The 27,324-nt window shown below is 35.3% G+C and overlaps 1 protein-coding gene across 4 annotated transcripts; it reads right to left on the bottom strand.

Moving 5' to 3' along the window:
- Window positions 1-1,019: 1,019 nt before the first annotated feature.
- On the bottom strand, window positions 1,020-26,154 carry slc29a1b (solute carrier family 29 member 1b). Of its 4 annotated transcripts, XM_067387675.1 has the most exons (14): window positions 25,924-26,154; window positions 12,599-12,730; window positions 11,954-12,026; window positions 11,529-11,610; window positions 11,187-11,356; window positions 10,961-11,100; window positions 7,553-7,687; window positions 7,230-7,327; window positions 7,062-7,143; window positions 6,907-6,971; window positions 6,707-6,815; window positions 5,321-5,406; window positions 4,646-4,845; window positions 1,020-2,236 (listed from the first exon to the last, which is right to left on the bottom strand). In XM_067387675.1, the coding sequence occupies exons 3-14, from the start codon at window positions 11,977-11,979 to the stop codon at window positions 2,125-2,127; spliced, it is 1,305 nt and encodes a 434-aa protein (XP_067243776.1). In that variant the 5' UTR covers window positions 11,980-12,026; window positions 12,599-12,730; window positions 25,924-26,154; the 3' UTR covers window positions 1,020-2,124. The 4 variants fall into 4 exon arrangements, with proteins under 4 accessions (XP_067243776.1, XP_067243780.1, XP_067243777.1 ...); XM_067387679.1 differs by lacking the exon at window positions 12,599-12,730; XM_067387676.1 differs by lacking the exons at window positions 12,599-12,730; window positions 25,924-26,154 and adding an exon at window positions 24,919-25,368.
- Between the last annotated feature and the right edge of the window lie 1,170 nt (window positions 26,155-27,324).

Raw genomic sequence — 27,324 nt, forward strand, 5'->3', positions numbered from 1 at the left:
ATCGCTCCAGCTCCTCGTTCAGCTCCACAACACTCACTCCTGCTCTGCTTCACACTACAGTAACGTTAATAATCACATCCATGAACATGATTTCTTCCCGAGTCAATCCCTGTTAATTTGCACCGTATGTTGAGATGAAGACCACATGTCCCAAAATTCTGTGCTCAAACTTGGCATCATCAAACTACGCCTTTGTTTTGAATAGACCTCTAGTGGACAGAATTATTACATACTGCACCTTTAAGAAGAAAGTGTAAACTGGCGTCACGTCAGTTACACTTTTTCCATAAGTTGAATAGGGAAGGCATAGGATATAGCGTAAGCTTTCTGAACTACGAGAGTTTTACACTTTATTCGGAAGTCGAATATGGAAGGTGATTCAAAGAAGAAAGTCATATACACCTATGGCTTGAGGGTGAGTAAAGCTTGGGCTAATTTTCATTTAAAAGTGAACTAATCCTTTAAGACTGAGTCTTAATGGGATAGTTTACCCAAAAACTTAAAATTCTGTCATTTATTCACCCTCAAGTATTCAAACCTGTACGAGTGTTTCTTTGTTCTGCTGAGCACAAAAGATCTTCTGAAGAATGTTTGCAACCAGACCGATGACGGTAGCCATTGACTTCCATAGAATTTTTTCTTCCTACTATGGAAGTCAACTGTCTGGTTACCAACATCCTTCAAAATATCTTCTCGTGTTGTTGACAGTGACACATTTCTGGTTGCGAGTTGTTAAGTTTCACTGTAACTTCCCCAGCGTCTGTCATCTGCTTTCTGAGACAGACCACAGGCATCTCATGTTTCGGCTGTGATGTCACAACATTCGGTTTCAACCTCAAGAGGACACATGCTGTGAAATATTACTCCTTGAAATGAATAGTTTTAATGCTTTTTGAAAACGACAAACTCGTATCAATCATGCTGTTTGTCTCTCAGAATAGACATTTTCTATATGTAGGCCATTCTTGAGGGTTTTGGTGCAACTAGGACACAAACAAGGATGGAGATCAATGCAGAAGCAAACAAGTTTTTATTAATAATTAAGCATATAATATTTTGCACTTTGGTGTCTTCTCTTCCAAAGAATGATGTAGTGTAGAGGAAAAAAGTGGTTTGATATGGTACGAGGTAGAGTTGGTTTGATCGTATGCACTTAACTTGAAAACTTCACATTGATGAGTTAAATACTATAATATCATAATGCATTTCAGCTTCATCTGATTATTAAAAATGGCTACAATACAATATTTGCCTTTACATAAACTTATATTAGAAAAAATAAGATTTGAATATTATAAAAAGTGACGTACTGTTTTGTCTTAAATGTGCTGTGATAATTCTATCTTTGAGGAAGCTGTGATTAAAAACAAATAGTTCACATTCAAAAACTCATTTTGAGTGAACTATTCATGTAAAATGTGTTCAAAAACACTCTTAAACAATATTCTTAAACAATAACAATAGTAGTAATACTAATATACACTACCGTTCAAAAGTTTAGGGTCAGAGTTTAATGTTTTTGTCTCTTCTGCTCATCAAGGCTGTATTTGTATGATCAAAAAATACAGTAAAAATAGTGAAATATTATTACAATTTAAAATAGCTGTTTTTCTATTTTAATATATTTTAAAATGCAATTTATATCTGTGATGCAAAGCTGATTTTTTTCAGCAGCATTTCTGGTTATTATCAATGTTGACAGTTTTTGCTGCTTCATATTTTTTGTGGAAACCATACTTTAGTTTTTCTTTGATGAATAGAAAGTTTAAAACTACAGTATTTATTTAAAATAGAATCCTTTGTAACATTATAAATGTTTTTACTGTCACTTTTGATCAATATGCCCTTGCTGAATAAAAATATTAACTTCTTTCCCTCCCAAAAACACCTTTGAATGGTAGTGTAAACTTTAAGTTCTTTACGTTATGGGCATTAAGAGTTTATTAAAACAGATTCAAAGCCTCCAGTGTAGCTCTCATCTGGTGGGATCTGTACTGTACATTCATCATGTGACCATCCGTTCAAAATCAGGTCTTGTTTTGAGCTGCTCTGGACTGTCAGATGACTGTACGATGTGAGAGCAGCTGTAACGCTCATTCAGTCTCATCTGGGCGTGTCAAGACTTCAGACGAGCCCGCGGAACAGAAACGACAGAGACGCTCCGAGAGCGAGACCGAGAGACAGGAAGAAGGCCATGATCGCTCCGGCCGTCTCCGCCTCGCTTGGATCCACCTTCCTGTGACAAAAACAAGGGATACGCTCATAAGTGACTGAGTCTATTGTAAAATTGTTGAATCAACAGTTCTTGAATCAGAATAACTTCCTCTGGCACTGACATCTCTTCTCTGATGACAAGGGCGGGGCGACCCGTCCCTCACATGAGATCCACCAATAGCAAACAACAACCATTCAATCAATTCCACAAGCCCTACATTTGTTCTTGTTTGCAAAGCGTTTCACTCAGATATCACAATAGGGAAGAAAAGACGTACACAATTTCCCTTTCATGATGACTTTAAATAATGATAAATTCATATAATATAAATAGAGAATGCTAACACTTTATTTTAGTGTCATTGTTCAGTTACTTTAGTAATAACTATAAATTATGCATAATTATATGCAACTGACCCCAAACCCTAATCCTAAACCTACAGTAAGTAAATGTAGTTAATTAACATTACTCAGTACTTAAAAGTATAATTACAGTGTAACTGTAACCCTTTATGGTTTAAGGTGTCTGTGTTACAGTGTAATACATTACAAGTTCTGAGTAATAATAATTAACTACATGTAGGGTGCGGTTAAGTTCCGTTGCATGTAATTATATACAATTAATATTAATTACTACATGTAACATATAACAAGGACACTAAAATAAAGTGGGTAACTATAAATTATGCATAATTACATGCAACTAACCCTAAACGAAACCCTAATCCTAACCCTATACTAAGTACATGAAATTACTTAATATTACTCAGTAATTAAATAATTACAGTGCAACAAAGACACGTTAAAGTAAAGTGTAACCCTTTATTATACAGTCATTGTTACATGTTACATGAAGTTACTTTAGTAATAACTATTAATTATGCATAATTACATGCAACTAACCCTATCCTAAGTATTTGTAGTTACTTAATATTACTCAGTAATTAAATGTATAATTACAGTGCAACAAAGACACCTTAAAATAAAGTGTAACCCTTTATTATACAGTCATTGTTACATGTTACATGAAGTTACTTTAGTAATAACTATTAATTATGCATAATTACATGCAACTAACCCTATCCTAAGTACATGTAGTTACGTAATATTACTCAGTAATTAAATAATTACAGTGTAACAAAGACTCCTTAAAATAAAGTGTAACCCTTTATTATACAGTCATTGTTACATGTTACATGTAGTTACTATAGTAATAACTATTAATTATGCATAATTACATGCAACTAACCCTATCCTAAGTACATTTAGTTACTTAATATTACTCAGTAATTAAATGTATAATTACAGTGTAACAGACACCTTAAAGTAAAGTGTAACCCTTTATTTTAGTGTCATTGTTACATGTCGTTACTGTAGTAATAACTATTAATTATGCATAATTACATGCAACTAACCCTATCCTAAGTATTTGTAGTTACTTAATATTACTCATTAATTAAATGTATAATTACAGTGTAACAGACACCTTAAAATAAAGTGTAACCCTTTATTATAGTCATTGTTACGTTACATGTAGTTACTATAGTAATAACTATTAATTATGCATAATTACACGAACTAACCCTATCCTAAGTACATTTAGTTACTCAGTAATTAAATGTATAATTAGTGTAACAGACACCTTAAAGTAAAGTGTAACCCGTTATTTTAGTGTCATTGTTACGTTACATGTCGTTACTGTAGTAATAACTATTAATTATGCATAATTACACGAACTAACCCTATCCTAAGTACATGTAGTTACGTAATATTACTCAGTAATTAAATAATTACAGTGTAACAAAGACACCTTAAAATAAAGTGTAACCCTTTATTATACAGTCATTGTTACATGTTACATGTAGTTACTATAGTAATAACTATTAATTATGCATAATTACACGAACTAACCCTATCCTAAGTACATGTAGTTACTTAATATTACTCAGTAATTAAATGTATAATTACAGTGTAACAAAGACACCTTAAAATAAAGTGTAACCCTTTATTATACAGTCATTGTTACATGTTACATGTAGTTACTATAGCAATAACTATTAATTATGCATAATTACACGAACTAACCCTATCCTAAGTACATGTAGTTACGTAATATTACTCAGTAATTAAATAATTACAGTGTAACAGACACCTTAAAATAAAGTGTAACCCTTTATTTTAGTGTCATTGTTACATGTTACATGTAGTTACTATAGCAATAACTATTAATTATGCATAATTACATGCAACTAACCCTATCCTAAGTACATTTAGTTACTTAATATTACTCAGTAATTAAATGTATAATTACAGTGTAACAAAGACACCTTAAAGTAAAGTGTAACCATGAAGTGTTACCGTATTACCTAAGCGTTACCTAATGTTAGCAAAGGAAGTGTTGTCATGTTAGGTGGATGTGTCCTCTACTCACTTGGGTCCGAAGCACATGCACAGACTGGCCAGATATCCATTGGAAAAGGCGAAGAGGATCATGAAGGCGATGAACCAGCCGTCGTGTAAGAAGTAGACGGGCAGATTGGAGCGAGGCTGGACGTTACAGAGCATGAAGAGAGGGACGAATATCACACGTGCCACTATCAGAGCCGGCAGCAGCTTACTGTCTTTACCAGGCTGACCGAGAGAGAGAGAGGTGAAAATATAATATGCATAAAATAGCATTTGTGTTTTGCATGAAACAGCTGCACTGAATTTCAATGCACAAACCAATATCCATCCAGTCATCTGAATTTATTACTGTAAGTAAATCCTCCCACCTGCTATTCTGAGACTCATGCACATCTGTGTGATTTAATGTTCACTTCACTCACAATATCCATGTATCAACAAAATATTATTTGTATGATCCTCCCTAGAATGTCTTTATTCTTCTGCAGAAATCTGAATATACCTCTACAAGTGTTTGAACACTTTAGTCAGAGTTAGAATTAGATACAAAATATCAAATTAAAGGATGCATAAACACAATCAAAACATTTGGGGAAAAGAAGTTTGTAAATGTTGAAAATGCAGCATTTGAGACATTGATCTGACTTCAGTGTCCAAACACTGTTTTTAAGACACAGGAAGATGCATGAATGTTTCTTACCCACATACACACTGCGGTCAGACTGCGGCCGGCCCAGTCAAACACATTGAAGAACAGGAAGCAAGACACTGGGATGAAGTACATCTCTGAAGAGAGAGAGTTTCATCATATTCATTCTTCACATTCAAACACTGAAGTGTATTAATATTCTCCTGAACTGCTCATATTGTAAATGCATAAACAGCAGCAGAAAGTGATTTACAGTCTTGTTTGGTTTCAAAATGTTTCTTGGTTTTCAGGCATAATTCACTACACAAACACTTTATGGTTATTTTCATATTTGAATTTGTTTTTTCCTGCTGTCTAATAATTTTCAAACACATGATCTACTGTACGGAAGCACATTCCTGCCACATCAGAGAAAAACAAATCGTGCTTTGGTAAATCATCATTTTGAGATAAATCAATCATAATTATGACATAAAAGTTTTTCATAATTTTGTCTTTGTCATAATTTCAACTTTTTAATCTCATAATGACTTAGCATGTCATAATTTTTTACTTTTTTATCAAATAATTATGACTTAATATGTCAATTATGGCATATTTAACTCATAATTTTAGTATTTGTATCTCATAATTATGCTTAGTATGTCATAGTTTACTTTTTATGCCAATAAAATTTGAAATTATAACAAGTCAGAATTATGAGATAAAAGTCAATTGACTTTGTATCTTATAATTCTGACTTTTTTTGTCATAATTTCACCTTTTTAATCTCATAATTATGACTTGGTATATCATAATTTCAATTTTTTTAAACTTATTTCAATCTATTTCATAATTTTAGTGTCAATTTTGACTTTTTATCTCATAATTCAGATTTGTTTGGTCATATTTCATCTTTTTTCACCTTTTTATGCCATAAGTATGACAGTAATTATGAGATTAAAAATGAAATTATGACTTAGTATGTCAATTTTTCTTTTTTATCTCATAATTATGACTAAGTCAGTAATGATAGTATGTTATAATTTTAATTCTTTGAATTTTTTTTTACTTATTTCGATTTATCTCAATTATGACTTAGTAAGTCATGACTTTTATCTCATAATTATGACATACAAATTATGACACGTCAAATATGACAAGCTATATTTATGAGATAAAGTCGAAATTGATGCACTAAATCATAATTATGAGATTAAAAAGACAAAATTATGGCATAAGTCAAATATCTTGTCATAATTTCTACTATCTCATATATAGCTTAGTATGTCAAATGACATTTTGTCATAACTTTATTTTTTTAATCTCAGAATTATGACTTTTGACTTAGTATGTCATACTTTTGACTTTTTATGTCATAATTATGATCTACCAAAGCATGCTCTTTTTCCTATGCTGGCGAGAAGTGCTGATCTCTAGTGAATCTCACACTCTCACCCCACGCTCCTCCATCAGCGATGGTTGATTTCACATCCACAGTGACTGCCGGAAACGTGCCGATGGTGATCGTGAAGGCGAAACACACAGAGAGAGCCATGACCCAGATCTGAAGAGAGAAATACAGGAAAAAATTAAACTTTTACCTGTGCAAGACTCACTGCCATGACTCTAGGGCGTTGCTGCAGCTGTGCGTTTACCTTCTTAAAGATGGCCAGCATGGAAGGTGTTTGCTTGTCGTTGTCTCCAGCGCTCTGCTGCTGATCTGCAGAAGTACATTCAAACCAATATGTGTTTGACTATAAAATTCAGACACATTGTGCAGCAACATCTGATCTGAATTACGTGACCTCACCTTTCTTCAGCAGATTCATCTTGTTCTCTTCATCCTCAGCTGGTTTGTTCTGCTGACTCTCCTGATAGTACTGGAAAAACACCTACAGACGAGAAACAGCACACATATTGTAAATGTTTCGTGCTTTAAATCAACGCCTTCGGATTTTCCCAGCCACTCGGATCTTACCAGTTTAGGAAGGGCGATGTACGATGCGATTGCGAGGCCGATAACGACGCACGCTGTGATGAAGTATCCAAATGCGCTGTCATGTAAAGCAGAACCACCTGAGAGAGAAAATCACAAAATTAAAGGAAACTTTCATCTTTAATGCATCTGTGATATTAATTGCTTTGTTTTAAGGGACCTAAAATAAAGAAATGTGAATATATTTATTCTTCAATAAAATAATGTGTTATTTGAAGTGTGTCTTGCACCATAGATGCATTAGTGCATATAACTTTTGCTTGTTTTTTCATTGAAATGATGTTTTTGTGTAATTAAAGACTCACTGGCGATGGCACAGATCATGGCGAACGCAGCGAAGGTTCCTGCGAGGCCTTGTCCGCTCATGATGGGTGTCGTGTAGGAAGCTGGAAGAAGGCCGGCCATTCCAAAGAGACTTCCCTGCAGGACGGCTCCGAACGCTGGGAACAACACCACATACACACACGGCTTTACACAGTTTCTAAATAAAGAGAACATGACGTGCAAGAAAAAAAAATTGTGCGCACGATTTACTATTTCGTTCCCTCGATTTAATGAAACGTGCGAATTATTTACTATTTCGTTCCCTCAATTTACTAAATCATGCGCACGATTTACAATTTCGTTCCTACGATTTACTAAATTGTGCGCACGATTTACTATTTCGTTCCCTCGATTTAATGAAATGTGCGCATGATTTAGTAAACTGAGGGAAAGAATTAGTAAATCGTGCGCACATTTTAGTAAATCGTAGGAACGAAATTGTAAATCGTGCGCATGATTTAGTAAATTGAGGGAACGAAATAGTAAATAATTCGCACGTTTCAGTAAATCAAGGGAACAAAATAGTAAATCGTGCACGTTTTAGTAAATTGAGGGAACGAAATAGTAAATAATGCGCACGTTTTAGTAAATCGAAGGAACAAATTAGTAAATCGTGCGCACAATTTAGTAAATCGAGGGAACGAAATAGTAAATTGTGCACGTTTTAGTAAATTGAGGGAACGAAATAGTAAATCGTGCGCATGCTTTAGTAAATCGAAGGAACGAAATAGTAAATCGTGTGCACAATTTAGTAAATCGAGGGAATGAAATAGTAAATTGTGCACGTTTTAGTAAATTGAGGGAACGAAATAGTAAATCGTGCGCATGCTTTAGTAAATCGAAGGAACGAAATAGTAAATCGTGCGCACAATTTAGTAAATTGAGGGAATGAAATAGTAAATCGTGCGCATGCTTTAGTAAATCGAAGGAACGAAATAGTAAATCGTGTGCACAATTTAGTAAATCGAGGGAATGAAATAGTAAATTGTGCACGTTTTAGTAAATTGAGGGAACGAAATAGTAAATCGTGTGCACAATTTAGTAAATCGAGGGAATGAAATAGTAAATCGTGCGCACAATTTAGTAAATCGAGGGAATGAAATAGTAAATTGTGCACGTTTTAGTAAATTGAGGGAACGAAATAGTAAATCGTGCGCATGCTTTAGTAAATCGAAGGAACGAAATAGTAAATCGTGTGCACAATTTAGTAAATCGAGGGAATGAAATAGTAAATCGTGTGCACAATTTAGTAAATCGAGGGAATGAAATAGTAAATCGTGCGCACAATTTAGTAAATTGAGGGAACGAAATAGTAAATCGTGTGCACAATTTAATAAATCGAGGGAATGAAATAGTAAATCGTGTGCAGAATTTAGTAAATCGAGGGAATGAAATAGTAAATCGTGTGCACAATTTAGTAAATCGAAGGAACGAAATAGTAAATCGTGTGCACAATTTAATAAATCGAGGGAATGAAATAGTAAATCGTGTGCACAATTTAGTAAATCGAGGGAACGAAATAGTAAATCGTGTGCACAATTTAGTAAATCGAGGGAATGAAATAGTAAATCGTGCGCACAATTTAGTAAATTGAGGGAACGAAATAGTAAATCGTGTGCACAATTTAATAAATCGAGGGAATGAAAAAGTAAATCGTGTGCAGAATTTAGTAAATCGAGGGAATGAAATAGTAAATCGTGTGCACAATTTAGTAAATCGAAGGAACGAAATAGTAAATCGTGTGCACAATTTAATAAATCGAGGGAATGAAATAGTAAATCGTGTGCAGAATTTAGTAAATCGAGGGAACGAAATAGTAAATCGTGTGCACAATTTAGTAAATCGAGGGAACGAAATAGTAAATCGTGCGCACAATTTAGTAAATTGAGGGAACGAAATAGTAAATCGTGCGCACAGTTTAGTAAATTGAGGGAACGAAATAGTAAATCGTGCGCATGCTTTAGTAAATCGAAGGAACGAAATAGTAAATCGTGTGCACAATTTAGTAAATCGAGGGAATGAAATAGTAAATCATGCGCATGCTTTAGTAAATCGAAGGAACGAAATAGTAAATCGTGTGCACAATTTAGTAAATCGAGGGAATGAAATAGTAAATCGTGTGCACAATTTAGTAAATTGAGGGAACGAAATAGTAAATCGTGTGCACAATTTAGTAAATCGAGGGAATGAAATAGTAAATCGTGCGCACAATTTAGTAAATCGAGGGAATGAAATAGTAAATCGTGTGCACAATTTAGTAAATTGAGGGAATGAAATAGTAAATCGTGCACATGTTTTAGTAAATTGAGGGAACGAAATAGTAAATCGTGCACATGTTTTAGTAAATTGAGGGAACGAAATAGTAAATCGTGCACAAGTTTTAGTAAATCAAGGGAACGAATTTAGCCTACTATTTTTTTCCTGCATGTCATGTCCGGTGCTCCGTAATTATTAAAGACCTGATAACTTTGAACAAATGTTTTTATTAAAGGGGCTATATATTAATCTCTTTTTATGACCAATGTGTGAACAGCTTATAACAAATTTAAAAAACAAAACTTACTAGGTTGTCTATGAAAGACTGTAAACTGTTTGAAAGTCTCGAGTTGTTTTTGCCGGGAAAATCAAAAGGATGTGACGGCTACACTGAGAGCTTCGCTTTCCGGATAACTGAACAAGCATTCTGTACTGTAATATGAAAATGTATCAGATCTAGTCTATAGTCTCAAAATATACTTTAATGATCAAAGTATCAGTGTAATTTTAATTATCTCATCTGTCGACATGATGCCGGTGAATCTCAGAGCTGGTTCAAACATATCCACATCACTATGATCAGATGATTTTTGAACTGCTGTTTTCTCACCGCTGTCATTTTTGTTGTGTTTATGTTTATTTTTACATATTTTACATATTCATCTAACTGTTTCTCTCAGCAGCGTGGACGGCGTCGGGATGTTCGTTAGCATATCGCTGCAAAGGTTTCAAACTTCTTTTACATGCAAAGAAAGAACCAGAACTTAGGTGTGATTATCAAGCTTTGAAGCTTTCAGTCAGTGTACGTTATGTATGCAATCACGAGCAGGAAGTTTCTGCTGCAGTTCACTTAACGGCCACCGGTGTCGCTAATAACAAGGGTTTCTGAATTCTACAAATAAAATTACTTGAAAAACTACTTTGAGAGAACCTTCATGTTAGCTAGAGTTCTGAGATCGATCCCTGTTTTCTGGGATTCTGCTTCCACATCATATTTCAGAGTGAAAAAAGATTTTAGAGAATAGAGAATAAATAAGTAATATTGTTCTCAATCAAATGCCATGTTGATTTAAATAAGTTAGTTCGTTAAGTTTGAATGGAAATGGAAGCATGCATTCGTTGCAGAGCCTCACAGTTGATGCAGATGATTTTAATCATGGTGATGATGAAGAACGGCAGCGGCTCCAAGTCTACTTTCACCAGGATGGCAGTCAGCAAAAACACCAGCAGAATGGCCGCCAGACTCCCTGCGATCCTGATCTTCTGAGGAATTCTAGAGATTCAAATCTCAGTTTAGAGATTGAATTATCCTGTTAAGGAATTAACGGACGCATTTGAGTGTTGACTATTGAGTCTCACCTCTGGTGAAGGGCCGAGTTGAGGCAGGTGAACACCAGCAGAGGAACCATTGCACACAGCGTCATCACATTATTAAACTTGGCCTGTAAGACGCTCCGTGGGGCTTCTTCAGTCGCGTTGGCTGAGAAGTTTGCTTCATTTAAAGGGTCTGCGAGGCGACTGGTGAAATACTACAAGATAAACAGATAGAACAGAGATACGTATCGGCTGTTTTTGAGAGTGCAGTTATTGCTTTTGCTGCATTGCAACACTTTGTCAGCATTTCTGGTCGACTATGGCAAAAACCAAACCACTTTACATGTACTTCTCACGAGAAATATCTGAAGCAACAAGCAAAGTTACCACGGTGGCTGTCATGAAGAAATTCCACGGCAGCAGCGTTCCCAACCCCAGCATGAAGAAAATCCACCACACGCCATTATATCTGTCATGAGAAGAGACACAGGAATGAGAATATTTCGCTAATGCAGATCAGTGTTTTGGTTTATTGGGTTTTGAAGCACCAGAATGAAGGTTTACTTAAAATCTACATTGTACAAAGTTCTTTGAGGAGATTAACTCTTTCCCTGCAAATGTGTGTTTGTGTTTTTAAAGTTGCTAGCTAGCGGTGACATCTTTTTTTTATAATTTTCACAAAAATTTCATGGTAATGTAAACATTCAGCAGTGAAACTCACACAAGAATCTCATTTTGTTCTTGTTATCTGACTATCTCGAGTCATGGCTCGCAAAACAGCGAGATAAGCCTTAAACTGATGTTCCACTTACTTGTCTTTGGGCACCTGAGGGTCCATGTCTGTGAGATTCAGAATAATGACACTGGATTTTGTCGTTCAAGCACCTGGAAGGAACACGGACATGTTCAGATATATGACAAAAAAAAAAAAAGTGACGAAAATGGAAAAGGTGAAAAAAGTGTTCAATGAAAAAATATCACTTTCTAACATTCATTAAAGTACAATCATAATTATAACATGCATAATATAACAACATAACATACATAAAAATAAAACAATACAAAATTCATGCAAGAATATAAACAAAACTTTCAATTTTCAAAAACCTTTCATTTCCGTTTTTATTCACAAATAAATAATAAACAGTTTTAAAAACAGGCTTCATTTCATTATGCAAACTAGGCCTTTAATTTCTTATTTTTTGAACTTTTGGAATTAATTTGACTAATATTCAATCCTCATCCTCTACAATGGACAGGAATCATAATTGGAATTAAATAAAATATACAAAATAATAAACACATCATATATTGTGCAAGAATATAAACAAAACTTTCAAAAAAGTTATTCCATAACATTCAGTCTTAACTAACCAGTGAAAAGAGTCATAACTAGAGTTTCATAATCACTGCAAATAATTGCAATAAGAAAAAGTGAAGTGAAATAGGCTACTTACTGACACACAAATCCTGTACTTACACCGGCGAGCACTACTGTATTATTGCTCTCTGTACAGCTGCAGTAAAGATGAGTGAAATAACCCTTATCTGACTCCGCCCTCCTCATGCATATGCAGCGACACCCTTATCTGAACACCCAGACACACACACACACACACACACACACACTGAAACGCTTCTGCAAAACAACATAAACCACTGAAATTCAGTGGGAAATTTCTCAACAATGAAGCACAGGATAAAACATAAATGTTCAGAAGACATAAAAAGTATACATTTATTTTATTATTTTGTTTTTTAATCATTATTTTATAATTATTTTTATTTCATATTTATATTAAAAATACACTATGTAACTTATCATCATTTCTTCTTCCAAAACTTGTTTTATCTTATCCTGATTCAGTATGGTAGGTTTAATTTTAAACCTGTCGGGTTGATTTACGCGGGAAATTGCCTATACATCACTCACATGCGCATGGCTCGTCATATCCCTCTGGTGTGGGAGTGGCAGGTTTGTTGTCACGAGCGACAAAAGACTTTTGCTGCGTCCCAATTCGCCTACTTGTACTACGCCCTAAAGTATGTACTCTTTTTGTGAACAAAAAGTACTTACATTTGAGTGTGTTGCAAAAGAGTAGACAAGCTTTGGGACATACTATCACGCCATACAATCGCGTTTTTGCTCTCTGTCGCATCCTGTCACCGTAAACTGGCCTGTCAATCATCTTACATCCTCCACATTTCATTTAGCTCATTTCCTACCGTATCGGAGAGAAATGCAGCACGTTGATCTGCAGTCGCGGGTCTTTCATCATGTGGAGAACTCTCTTCATATGCATAAAGTTAATGAAAAATAACACAGATAACATTAAATAAATATTTTCTATCAGGTGATTATTAGTCACTCAAACCTCTCAGCGTTGATCGCGCATATCCGCCATGTTTTGTAGTTTTTTAACACTTTTTACTCGTGTTTGTAGTTCCGAACTGAATCCTCATCCAATGCAATGGGTTGTGGGCAATATTAGCCTTTCACAGATCCACACTTCAAAAATCTACTGGAAATAGTAGACCATCCGGGGACCTTTGGCATACTCTTTTCAACAAACTATGCTTTGGGACATACTTATTTTAATCTCACATACTATTAAGGATGGATATTATGGACATTGGGACGCAGCGATGGAGTCGATAAATCTTCAGCCTCCGGGAAATCACCCGTTTTATTGAACAATCGCCGAACAGAGGAGAGTCTGCTGGCGGAGAGAGAACGCGACAGAGCTCGTAATAAAACCAGAATCAACATCAGCTTGGCTTTCGGAAGATGGCGGGAATTGAGGGATTCGAAATGTTGTAAAAGCGGCGCGGAGATTATGCTGTTTTTACAGGTGAGTAATGTGTTTTATTGAACAGATAAACTTGTCATATGCAGTTCATTGTAAAGCATTATCTGTTGTGAAGCTCATTTCATTATGGTTGTAGTATTTGTGCTGGAATTTATTTTAAAAGAAGGACTGTGTTTATACGGATAAAGCTACAGTACCGCGTCTTCAGTTAGTCAGCTTGAGATCCTTTCCATCTAAACTAGTTATATCTCTTAATCCAAGTAGTGAATGTTTCATGGATAATCTCTCTCTCTTTGTAGTTATGAGAAATAATCATAAATAATTATCCGCAGTCACGAAGCACAACCAAAAACAACGTTCTTCCGCATAATGCACAGAATTTAGTTTTTTAACTGCTAGAAGGCCAAAAGTTACAGACTATGCCTTTTAATATTATATATATATATATATATATATATATATATATATATATATATATATATATATATATATATATATATAAAATTAAAAACACTAATAATTGACTAAATGACCCCACTGAACCAGTAGGTTGTATTAAAGGGTTAGTTCACCTAAAAATTAAAATTCTGTCATTAATTACTCTCCCTCATGTCGCCAAACCCGTAAGACCTTCGTTCATCTTCGGAACACAAATTAAGATATTTTTGATCCATAGACAGCAATATAATCAACACTTTCAAGGTCCAGAAAGACATCGTTAAAACAGTCATGTGACTGCAGTGTGTTATTCTCATACGTTGTTTACATCCAGCGCTTCCAGGTTCTACGTCAGAATGCCGACTCATTATTGGCCGACTCCTGCGTCAGCATCACATGCATGCGTTGTGCTGATCACGTGATCAGCTTTGGCCAATACTGAGCCAGCATTCGGACGTAAACACGGAAGTTGTTACTGCGTCACCTGCGTAAGATAATGACAGAGAAAAGAAGAGAAGCCATTAGGCTTGTTTGAGATGAGCAAATTCTGCGCAGAACCGATCACCACAAGATGCATGCCGTGTAGAAATGTGTCCGAGGGTGGGCCTCCTTGCTCTGATGTCATGCCAGCCGACGTGTATCAAAAACCTCTCACGAGGGCGAGGCGGCCTCACCGGATTCTGCAGTCGAGCGCAGTTGCTCTCCACCGACTGCGCTGACCAAAAGCACGATGGGAAACGACTTGATGACGACACAGCTTTATGCTTATTGGTTTAAACAACCGTGATGTATTGATCTCTTTTAAAATGTTCGATTTTAATACTCTAATATCATGTTTTTATGTGTAAAAAATAATGTGCGACTTTACCAAACTCTCTGATGGTGCGATGCGATGCGATCTCTCTGCGATGGGTTATGTGATTGTTGTTTTATATTTTTTTTTTATAAATGACATGTCTATAATTTAAGTAAAAATGATTGATACACACATCTTTCGAATGGAAATAAATAACAAGTACTTTGCATGTATTGTTCATTATGTTTATTTTCATATAAAAGCAACAAAACTTAAATTACATCAGCAACACCGCGCACAAGAGTGAATCCCGCGATATCTGCCTTTGATCTCTTTGAACTGTCCGTCTTGCCTGCACTTTTTTACCTCCTCCCCTCACTGCAGGCTAGGCTCATCTCAAACAAGCCTATTGTCATGTGCACATCCAGTTTTCATTTGCATGTACCACTAAATCTTGTGACACGTGCCGATGGATTGCATCATGTGTCACGGAAGATGTTGCGGAACTTGTCGCCATATGTTGTGGCTCCTCCATTAGTGACTGACTGGTTCAGCAGCTATACTGACTTAACTGTGACCCAAAATCCCAAATAAATAGCCCAATTTAGTGTTTTTTTTTTTTTAAATAAATAACAATTAAACTTATTTACAAATCAGTAATATTTTTCAAACATGTAGTCAGTCAGTTGCACATGTATTTCAGTTGAATTGAGTTTAGTTTATTATGTATTTGTAAGTTAGACTCTAACAAGAACAAGTAATCATAGTCTGATATTGATCTAAATAAATATAGATAGGCCTATAATTGAATACGTGGTTATAATATAATAAGCCACAACATGTGGCAACAGGCTCCGTAACCATTTCAAAAGCACATGACGCAATCCATCGGCATGTCACAAGTTTTAGTGGCACATCCCACTATCTGCTGGCATGCCAATGGCTTTTATGCGCAAGATGCCATGCCATGTTAATACCACTTCTCCACTGGGGTTTGTGTTGTAAAATGAGTATTATGCATACAGACACTATTTATGAGGCCTCAAGAATGAAACCTAAGGGTTGCATCTTAAAAATGCTGAAGCGGCCAAAACTGATCACAAGACTAATGTCGATATGGGAAGTGCGCCTTTTCTCCACAGGTCATGATCATGAGTAATAAGTTCAGCTGAGGTCTCTAGTAGACACATTTGCACCACCGCTGAACTTTCTGATGAACCTGTCCGCTTGTGCTGTACCAGGCGTTCAATATCATCAGAGATATAGAGGCTTCAGCAACCCAAATTCCTTCTGACAGGCTAAAACGTCTCCAACAGGCAATTATTTAAGGTGAACGTGAGATATGACCTGGACTGCTGATATTACAACAGTTGTTTTTGGCTAACAGCACGTCGTATAAGTTATGATGGAAACAATCCAATTTATGGAATGATCTCCCCACAGAAATGTTTTGCAGATAAGAGCTGACAGAAATACTTGGCAAAATCATCCATGGAAAACATTTAAATTACAGCAAGCAGCGCCGCCACACCCTTTCACAGATGGAGGGTATATATGAAAATACTGTAATACTCATTGAATATATAATATTAAAAATAATATACTAAAAATTAGGGATGCACCGAATACCGATAACTCTTTATATTTGAAAGCCGATAACCGATATATTGGCCGATAAATCTAAATACAAATTGTTATATCGTTTTTGAGAGCCTGATTATAAAAACAAAAGTCTCACTACCATTAACATCCATGTCCAAACACACAATTATAATGTTCTCATTATAATTTTATGTACAGTTGCCGATATGACAGACTTTTACAGTATTTTCCTTTTGGAAGTGATTTCAATCATATTTCAAGCAATTCAAAACCATAATGGTGAACAGTGAAGTGTCTCAGTCTCTTAATATCTCGGCCAAATTTTCTTATCGGGCCGATAATGATAACATTAAAAATGCACATGTATCGGCCGATACCGATATAGTGGCCGATTATATCGTGCATCCTTACTAAAAATAAATAATAATAAAATAATGGTGTTATATTTTTCCAAAAATGACACTGAATTATTAAAAAATGTAAAATATTAATTGTTACATTATTAAAGTTGCTCATTATTATTAAAATAATCTTAATAAGCAAATTAATTAAGTTTTTATTGTTTATTCAGTTGCTACGAGTGTATTTTAGCCAAGAACAATGTATTGACCAATCAAAATTCATGGTGTAAAGTATCCGTTATACTTAAAAATGATTATTTAAAGATAAATTAAAAATATTATGTTTATGAAACTACAATACCCTATGAGACGACTAATCCTATGAGCCTATCTTTATCTTCAGCATGAATATTGTTGTTTTTCATCACTCAAATTAATGAAAAAAAATCATGAGGACTTTTAGTGATTCTTACGGAAGAGGATTAGGGCCAAGCAATAATAAAAAAATAAAACCATATGAGATTAAAGTCATTAGAATGCGAGATTAAACTTTTAAAATTTTGAGAACAATGCCGTGTTTCAAGAAAAAAAACTTGTTACATTTCTAGAAAAAGTCAAAATAAAATGTTGAGAATAAAGTCATTGCGTTTCGAGATAACTTGTTAAATTTCGAGAAAAAATCTAAATGAAATGTCGAGACAGTGTTAATTTCATACTGATAAAATACATGAATTGGATCACTTAGTCAAGCTATATTTGTCTTTTTTTCAATAACAAAGATATAAGCTTTATATAATTATATTCGGTTATAATTAGCTAAAGCTGATATCTTTGTTATTGAAAGAATAAGTAGGAATAGCACTTTAAAGAGCATAATTTCACAATTCTCGATTCCAACTTTTGCCATAGTTTTGTGTATTTGTCCATTCATGTGCAAGAAATTTAATGATTTTATTCTCAACATTGTATTTAGACTTTTTTTCTTGAAATATAACAAGTTTAATCTCGCATCATAATGACTTTAATCTCAAGATGGTTTTATTTTTTATTATTGCTTGACCCTTCCATAGATCTTTCCATTTTTTTTCCATCACTGGCCTCTTTCCGTTCTTGACCGATGCAACAACATTTATAATCAAAGGTAAAAATATTCAGAATTATTTCTGCGTTTTCTCTTCTTTGGAGGAGTTTGTCACAAGTGTAGATGATGACATTGCAAGCGGCCATTGATGAATAGAGCACAGTTCAAATGGTACCGAGTGTTTGATGGCAGTGATGGAATTGTGTATGAATCTCCAGCTGGATGAATTAATTGTGCTGATGCAGCCCTCTAGTGGCAAAACGGGCTCAATTAATGTATTATACAGACTTATATGTTGCTTTAAAGACAGAAACTTTGCAACATCGACACTATTATTGGAATTGAATCAACACTGACCTTAGAGCTGCTTTACAATAATTATATTCACTTTCATAACTTTTCAACATTAATACTGTTATTGTTTTGCTTTATAAACATGAAGCTGTCTTGTATAAAGCACTAGCTTATATAAATAAATCTAACTTGATTATTCTGAAACTTTTGGTTATCATAGTTTATTTATAATCATTATTTATGTTCATAAAATAATAACTAGGGATAAGTTGCATTACTCATACTGTAATTAATATCTCATAATGCATATTTTAATTGGCCCTATCCCTAAATGAGGCGTGTTTTTAACATTATTTGAAAGGGTGTTGCTTTAAGGACATTCATTATCTGTCTTTGTCCGGTTGTTTAGTAATTAAAATTAATTAATCTCTTTCAGAGCTCAACAATAATGTTTTTTTGAGCTTTGACAACTTTGAGTGAATTTACATTCAACCAACAACCTACATTGAGTTTGAGGAACTTAATAATTTCTAGCATAAACACAAATTTTTAAGTTGATTACTCAAAAAAATTAAGTCGCTTCACTAAAAACAAATACGTTTAACACTTAATTTCAACATTTATTCTCCTTATCCAGTTCTATGCAAAGCTTGCTGCCTAATTTCCAAAGTTATAAAGACAATTTACTACAATTTACTTAAGTTACGACAACCTAATTTACAAAAAAAAAGCCAATTAATGCAGAAATGTGAGTTTAAATTACAGATGATATTAAGTTAATGTAATGATCAACATTATTATGTCAGCAGAACTCTACAAAATAATGTTTGCAACTTAAAAGGTTTAATTAAAACAATAAATTATCTTGCAACCATGCATTTATTTAAGTTGTGGTAACCTGAGTTACTTTTTAGAGTGGAGGTTTGGTCAAATCACTGACCTTAAGAACAAGTAATAGTAATCTTTGTCACTAATAAACTTTTAAAGCCATGAGGATATGCATGTAAACGACTGACCTTAGTGCCCTTTACTATTTATAGCCCTGAATACACAATCATTAAAATCCTCCACCCAACAACAGCCTTTGAGATTCTTTTACAGACTCGCGTATCTGGATAAAATACTTTTCACTGCAAGATGCGACATGTTTCACTGCACAGCTGGTCATACAGTTTCAAGCTGATTCAAGTGTTCTGTCCCAGAGGGAAGAGATCTCAGTGATAACTCATTTGTTCATCTCTCCTATAACATCTGGGAAACATGACTGACACATATCTTTTACGCCCATTCTGTTGGAAGACAATGAAACCGTGAACTAATACACCAATCAAAACAAAGCTAATAGTGGGTTTGTTGAGTGAGATTGAGTTCAGGAAGCATGTGACTGTAAGATAGTCTCTTCTGCACTGTCGTTTCAGAGTAACTGTGTGTAAACATCCTAAAAATAACCCTGAAAACACTTGTGCTGAGAGAGCTGCGGATCTCAATGTGTTGATGGCTGATTTCCTCCTTTGGAACTACAAACAATACAAAGGTAATCTAGTCAACTGATGTATTGACAAATAATGGTTTTCCAATGGCCAAAATAACCATAATATAGCTGTTTTGGTGGCAAATGAGATGAAAAAGAACACTTTGTTCACATGATATTTATGTGATTAGTCGGCCTGACTGATACACTATTCTATCACCACATGAAAATTTTATTTTTTTATTTGTAAAACGGCTAAAAAATATTTCCCTGGCCTTGCTTTTACAGAATAAAGATTGTTTTTGTACTCATGACAGATTTGATATTCATGGAAGCTTAAAAAAAATGCTGAGTTAAAAACAACCCAAGTTGGGTTGAAAATTGACAAACCCAGCGATTGGGTTGTTTTAAAGGTGCCCTAGAACTTTTTTTTTAAAGATGTAATATAAGTCTAAGGTGTCCCCTGAATGTGTCTGTGAAGTTTCAGCTCAAAATACCCCATAGATTTGTTTTTAATTCATTTTTTTGTGGCATAATTAGAAATGAGCCGATTCAGGGTGTGTGGCCCTTTAAATCTGGTGCTCCACGCCCACAGAGCTGGCGCTTGCCTTAAACAACATAAAAAAAGTTCAAACTCAAAATGGATCTTTACAAAGTGTTCGTCATGCAGCATGTCTAATCGAGTAAGTACAGTGTTTATTTTGATGTTTACATTGATTCTGAATGAGTTTGATAGTGCTCAGTGGCTAACGGCTAAAGCTACACTGTTGGAGATTTATAAAGAATGAAGTTGTGTTTATGAATTATACAGACTGCAAGTGTTTAATAATGAAAATAGCGACGGCTCTTGTCTCTGTGAATACAGTAAGAAACGATGGTAACTTTAACCTCATTTAACAGTACATTAGCAACATGCTAACGAAACATTTAGAAAGACAATTTACAAATATCACTAAAAATATCATGTTATCATGAATCATGTCAGTTATTATTGCTCCATCTGCCATTTTTTGCTATTGTTCTTGCTTGCTTACCTAGTCTGATGATTCAGCTGTGCACAGATCCAGACGTTAATACTGCCTGCCCTTGTCTAATGCCTTTCATAATAGTGGGAACATGGGCTAGCATATGCAAATATTGGGGGCGTATACCCCGATTGTTACGTAACAGTCGGTGTTATGTTGAGATTCGCTTGTTCTTCGGAGGTCTTTTAAGCAAATGAGATTTATATAAGAAGGAGGAAACAATGGAGTTTGGGACTCCCTGTATGTCATTTCCATGTACTGAACTCTTGTTATTTAGCTATGCCGAGATAAATTCAATTTTTGAATCTAGGGCACCTTTAACCCAGGGTTTGTGTCACAATCCCTGTCTGTGTTCCCCGTGTCTGTCTTTGACTCTCATTTTGAAGTCCTGTGTGTCATCTTTTGCTCTGTTCATTTCATGTTTACCTGCGCAATGTTTTGCTACAGTTTCCGGGTTGAACGACATGTTACTGCATGTCGTTGATTGCATGGAAACATGTATATAAACCACATAGTATTAAAGAGACAGCTCGCACAATGGGTCAAAGTAAAGTCCTTTACAAATGTGTCCACTGCAGCTCGGTATACGCAGTAATTGAAGATATTAGAAGACATGTTTGTCGTAAGAGTTTTATAGTAAAATAAAAATATAGGATATCAGTTCTTCAAAAAGAACAAAAAGAATTGCCTTCTCAGCTGCCATAGTTGCAACTCTTGTGTCATCAGAACAGGGTGTTCAACGCAGCACCATTTCCATTTAAAAAACGTTTTGCAACATTTGTCTTTCCCTTCTTAGCTTCCATAGCTACCCTCATGTGTTCCTATTACAATTAACCACAACCTCGTTACCTTGTTAAGCTTGTCTTGTGTATAATTAGCCCTGGTGTTTCACTTGATCTGTTAGTCACTGAATGCAGATTCTCTGGTTTATCGTGTTTATGCCAGTTACTTTGTTCATTGTTTATGCCAGTTACCTTTGCCTGCCTGAATGCCCATTCATTACAGAACGACTGACCAAACACGGATCCAGCAGAAGAAATTTTGTTCCTTCGTTAGGGTATTTGTACCATTGATGAATACACTGCTTAATTCTTTGCTTTAGCCAATTGTATAAACTGGAAGGATGCTCTTCTATTGTCATGGACTAAACAAACCTGTAAAGTCACTTTTCCAAAGAGAGGAAAAATCACCTAAACATGGTGAAAAATCACCTAAACACATCAGGCCAAGCTTCATGGCCACTGGAGCCTATCACAGTCACTAGCATGCCCAGTTCTAATGATCGCTAGTCCTGTGTTGTCTGTACCTTCCTGTCCTGTGGTTTCCACAGCAAAGCCTGTTCACAACATGGCTGCCATACTAGAGTCTTCTATCAATCAACATGGCCACCACACCAGAGCCTTCAGATGCCACGCTAGAGCCTTCAACCATCATGGCCACCATGTCAGAGCCTTTCACGTCATGACCACCACATCAGAGCCTTTCACGTCATGGCCATGACGTCAGAGCCTTTCACGTCATGGCCGCCATGTCAGAGCCTTTCACGTCATGGCCGCCATGTCAGAGCCTTTCACATCATGCCGCTGAATCAGAGCCTTTCACGTCATGGCCGCCGAATCAGAGCCTTTCACGTCATGGCCACCACGTCAGAGCCTTTCACGTCATGGCCACCAAATCAGAGCCTATCACGCCATGGCCGCCATGTCAGAGCCTTTCACATCATGGCCGCCACGTCAGAGCCTTTCATGTCATGGCCGCCACGTCAGAGCCTTTCACGTCATGGCCGCCACATCAGAGCCTTTCACGTCATGGCCGCCGAATCAGAGCCTTTCACGTCATGGCCGCCACGTCAGAGCCTTTCACGTCATGGTCGCCACGTCAGAGCCTTTCACGTCATGGCCGCCACGTCAGAGCCTTTCACGTCATGGCCGCCAAATCAGAGCCTTTCACGTCATGGCCGCCACGTCAGAGCCTTTCACGTCATGGCCGCCACGTCAGAGCCTTTCACGTCATGGCCGCCACGTCAGAGCCTTTCACGTCATGGTTGCCACGTCAGAGCCTTTCACGTCATGGCCGCCAAATCAGAGCCTTTCACGTCATGGCCGCCAAATCAGAGCCTTTCACGTCATGGCCGCCAAATCAGAGCCTTTCACGTCATGGCCGCCACGTCAGAGCCTTTCACATCATGGCCGCCACGTCAGAGACTTTCATGTCATGGCCGCCACGTCAGAGCCTTCCACATCATGACCGCCACGTCAGAGCCTTCAGCCGTTATGGACACCACGCCTGTGTTTCCGGTCATCATTAATGTTGCACATGAAGACATTAAGGCAACACCAAGGTGTTTGAGCCTTGAAGACACACCATTGTTGTCAGTGCGAACAGCTAGTATATCTACTGTGGTTTCAGAGGTGGTTCCAGTGAGAAATTCACTCCCCTTTACGGCGCTGGACATCTGGTCTGTTTGGGCCATGCACTGTGCTTCAGTTTGAGAGTCCACTCCAGAGCCTGATCCAGTCCATGAATTCATTACAGCAGTGTTTCCCAAACCTGTTCCTGGAGGCACACCAACACTGCGCATTTTGCATGTCTCCTTTGTCTGACACACCCATTTCAGGTCTTGGAGTCTCTACTAATGAGCTGATGACTTGAATCAGGTGTGTCTGATTAGAGAGACATGCAAAATGTGCAGTGTTGGTGAGCTTCCAGGAACAGGGTTGGGAAACACTGCATTACAGAGCCTGCTTCAAGCCATGAGTTCGCTCCAGAGCCTGCTTCAACCCCGCTGGGTTTGACCATTTTCAACCCAACCTGGGTTGTTTTTAACCCAGCATTTTTTAGTGTCGTTTCTGGTACAAAGTTAAAAAAAAAAATAAAAATAAAGAAGGTAATTGCGACATTTTATCTGACTTTTTTCCCACTCAGAATTTTGAGTTATAATTTATAACTCTCTGCGAGAAATAAAGTCAGAATTGTGAGATAAAAAGTCGCAATTATCTTTTTTTTTTTATTCTTTTTTTTAGCTTCCATAGATATTAGGATGAAATATATCCAGGTAATATTTGACCCTAAATTCAACAGAAGAAAAATTAGATATAATACTTTGCATAATGAAAATAAAGCCTTTTATGCTTTTTTAATGTTTCACATTTTGACATTATTTTCATGACAATTAAGATTTGTTTTTACTGTGAATTGGAGGCGGATATGTTAAATGTCTTTAAAATAATTTTACTAATATATACAGTACAGTCCAAAAGTTTGGAACCACTAAGATTTTTAATATTTTTAAAAGAAGTTTCATCTGTTAGAATGCATATTAGAATGATTTCTGAAGGATCATGTGACACTGAAGACTGGAGTAATGATGCTGAAAATTCAGTTTTGATCACAGGAATAAATTACTTTGTCAAATATATTTAAATAGTACACAGTTATTTTAAATTGTAATAATATTTCACAATATTACTGTTTTTTAATTTTTTTTTAATTAAATAAATGTAGCCTTGGTGAGCAGATGAAACTTCTTTTAAAAAAATTAAAAATCTTAGTGGTTCCAAACGTTTGGACTGTACTGTGTATTTTATATATATATATATATATATATATATATATATATATATATATATATATATATATAATAATATATATATATATATATATATATATATATAATATATATATAAAAAAACTCAATTGTTCTTAATGATCTTATAACTTAAGCAAAATATAATTTTATAGTATCAAATACGATTTGAAGTGAGATTTCAGATCCTTTAACTGAAACTGACACATCATTTTGCCGGTTTTGTATGATTAAATATTTCTGTGTTGACACATCCAGTACTGAAGTTAGTTAGTGAAGCGACAGCACAGTATACACTGAAACAAAATCAGTCAGAAAGTACTCTGCTCTTACCTTTCCTGAACTGTTTCAGAGCTGTTAAGATTTGTTGATCCTTCAAACTTCATACACCAACTTCAGCGAACTTTCAGCCTGAGCGTCACACAGACAGACGTCTGCTCTGACTAAAGCACTCTTCACTATTACGCAACGTTTTTTTTGCGGGTACATGCCTTTTTCTGTCATGCCAATGTCAAATTTTTGCTGCTCTCTTAAAGAAACCAAGTATTAGCCGTCTGTGCGATAACACACACCAGCCACGATCTGTGTGATTACAGTGAACGGTTTTAATTGCAGAAAAAAATCTTTATTTAATAAAACATTAGCTGTTAAATCAGCCACTGATGATCTACAGAATATCTACAGATCAACACATTAAGAATGAGTAAATGAGGAATGGGATGGCATCACAATGAAGAAAAAGGAAGGATTTCACTTAAAAAGCAAAACAAACCAATCAATAAGTTTCAACGAGTGCTTTCTGCCCCAGATGCAACGCTGATAGTTTAGAGAATCATTAACCTCCCATAAAGGGTGTGATTATCAGTCATATTGATTAATCATTTATGCCAAATTAATTAGACCTTCATTCAGTCTGTTCTGTTGTGGAATATCATGATGAAATACTTAATTTTGCATAATTTTGAACATAAGTGTAGCATTTTAAGCTTAATAGTCGCACAAAACAACGTGATCGAAGCCATTAATGATGATGATGATAATAAGAATTAATATTACATTTAACATTTGATATATTTCAGTATTCTATTATAGGCCTCACAGTTAACATTGATAAATGTAACTATTTGACATTATATTAAGAAAGAAAACAAGAAAACAGTTTAAGGTGGCAAATATTGCTTATATTTCACTGGTTATCAGCTTAAATATATTACATAATTATTGGTATTCTATCAATCATCAACCCAGAATGCTCTGTTCACCGTAGACGGTGTATCGACACACTCAAAACATAAAATGCCGACTAATATACAGAGTCTAAATGGAAAGCAGCCCTACCTGCAACAGCTGTGCTTGTGTTTGAACGGCAGAAGTTCAAAGACCATCGGGTCTTATCTGAAGGAATGCTCTCAATGAGTGAGAGCTGACCACAATTATCAGCGTGTTTATATTTTAAAGTAGCCTAATCACTGCGGGGTCAAAGGTCAGTGTGAGCTGAGAGGATGTCCTGCTTTTCGTCCGCTCACCGTTAGATGCACAGACTGACCTGTGTCTGCTTTATAAAGCATCAGTTGCAGCTTAAAAACCTGTGATTTAATGTCATTTGGACGAGCAGTTGCTATAGGGTAGTCGCTTGGTGAAAATGATTACATGCGCTGGATTCAAAGACGCGTGACACCACAGGAAACGTGGCGTTTTGCACCGCACATCTTTTGCTGACTGCAGGAAGTTGATGATATTATGATAAGAGTTGTGTCCCAAATTTATATGCACATTTAGTTCACTTAGTTAAGATGTCCTGATAATTTCCTCACCCCCATGTCATCCAAGATGTTTATGTCTTGAAAAAGATTGAAAATTGAAAAAGTTGCAATATTTATCTTAAGTTTGTGCTGATAGGTTGTTCCATGCATACTGGAAAATGAATTTGTTGCCCTCTGCTGGTCATGATTGAATAATAATGCTTGGGGTATAACTCTCAATTATTAGATAGTTCATCCTAAAATGACAATTCTGTCATTTATTCACCCTCTAGTTGTTCCAAACCTGTATGAGTTTCTTTCTTCTGTTGAACACAAAAGAAGATATTTTGAAGAATGTTGGTAACCAAACAGTTGATGGACCCTATTGACTTCCATAGTAAAAAACTTTGACTCTATAAATCTATATAGACATTTTTAATTCATTTTAAAAATGACAAAATCAACAAAATTACTAAAACTAACTAAAATTAAAATAAAAACTGAAAATATAATAACTGAGTCAAAATATTAATAAAATCAATAATGGTATCCCAATGATGCTAAAATAACACTAGAATAATGTCAAATGGTTTGAAAAAATGCCCATGTTTGAACTATTTAAAACTGACATAAAATGTTTTTGGAAACAATATCTAAGTACTTGAAACTTGAAAGCATGCACAATGTTTTTCTCTTTATATATAATACAATATAATATATATATATATATATATATATAATATATATATATATATATATATTTTTTTTTTTTTTTTTTTTTTTCTTTCTGTACATGTTTAGTGATATGAATGTTTGCTTCTCAATAAATAAAAATAAAAATTCAGAAAATAAATAAAGATTAGGATGGAGTCTGTATGGAACATAATTCTTTCCAACCATTGTAAAAAAGTCATTATTACGAGAAAAAAAAAATGTCACATACCTTTTTATTATTATTATTATTATTATTCAAGGGCTTTTCTCCTTGTCAAAGCGT

Source organism: Chanodichthys erythropterus, chromosome 6 (genome assembly GCF_024489055.1).
Source record: "Chanodichthys erythropterus isolate Z2021 chromosome 6, ASM2448905v1, whole genome shotgun sequence".
Lineage (NCBI taxonomy): Eukaryota > Metazoa > Chordata > Actinopteri > Cypriniformes > Xenocyprididae > Chanodichthys > Chanodichthys erythropterus.

Bases quoted from the DNA above. Each gene is read 5' to 3' on its own strand.
- slc29a1b (XM_067387679.1), bottom strand. From the start codon at position 11,979: ATGGACCCTCAGGTGCCCAAAGACAA. The intron at 11,101-11,186 runs GTGAGACTCAAT...TTGAATCTCTAG, and splicing joins AACTCGGCCCTTCACCAGAG to AATTCCTCAGAAGATCAGGA. The intron at 7,144-7,229 runs GTAAGATCCGAG...TCTCGTCTGTAG, and splicing joins ACATCGCCCTTCCTAAACTG to GTGTTTTTCCAGTACTATCA.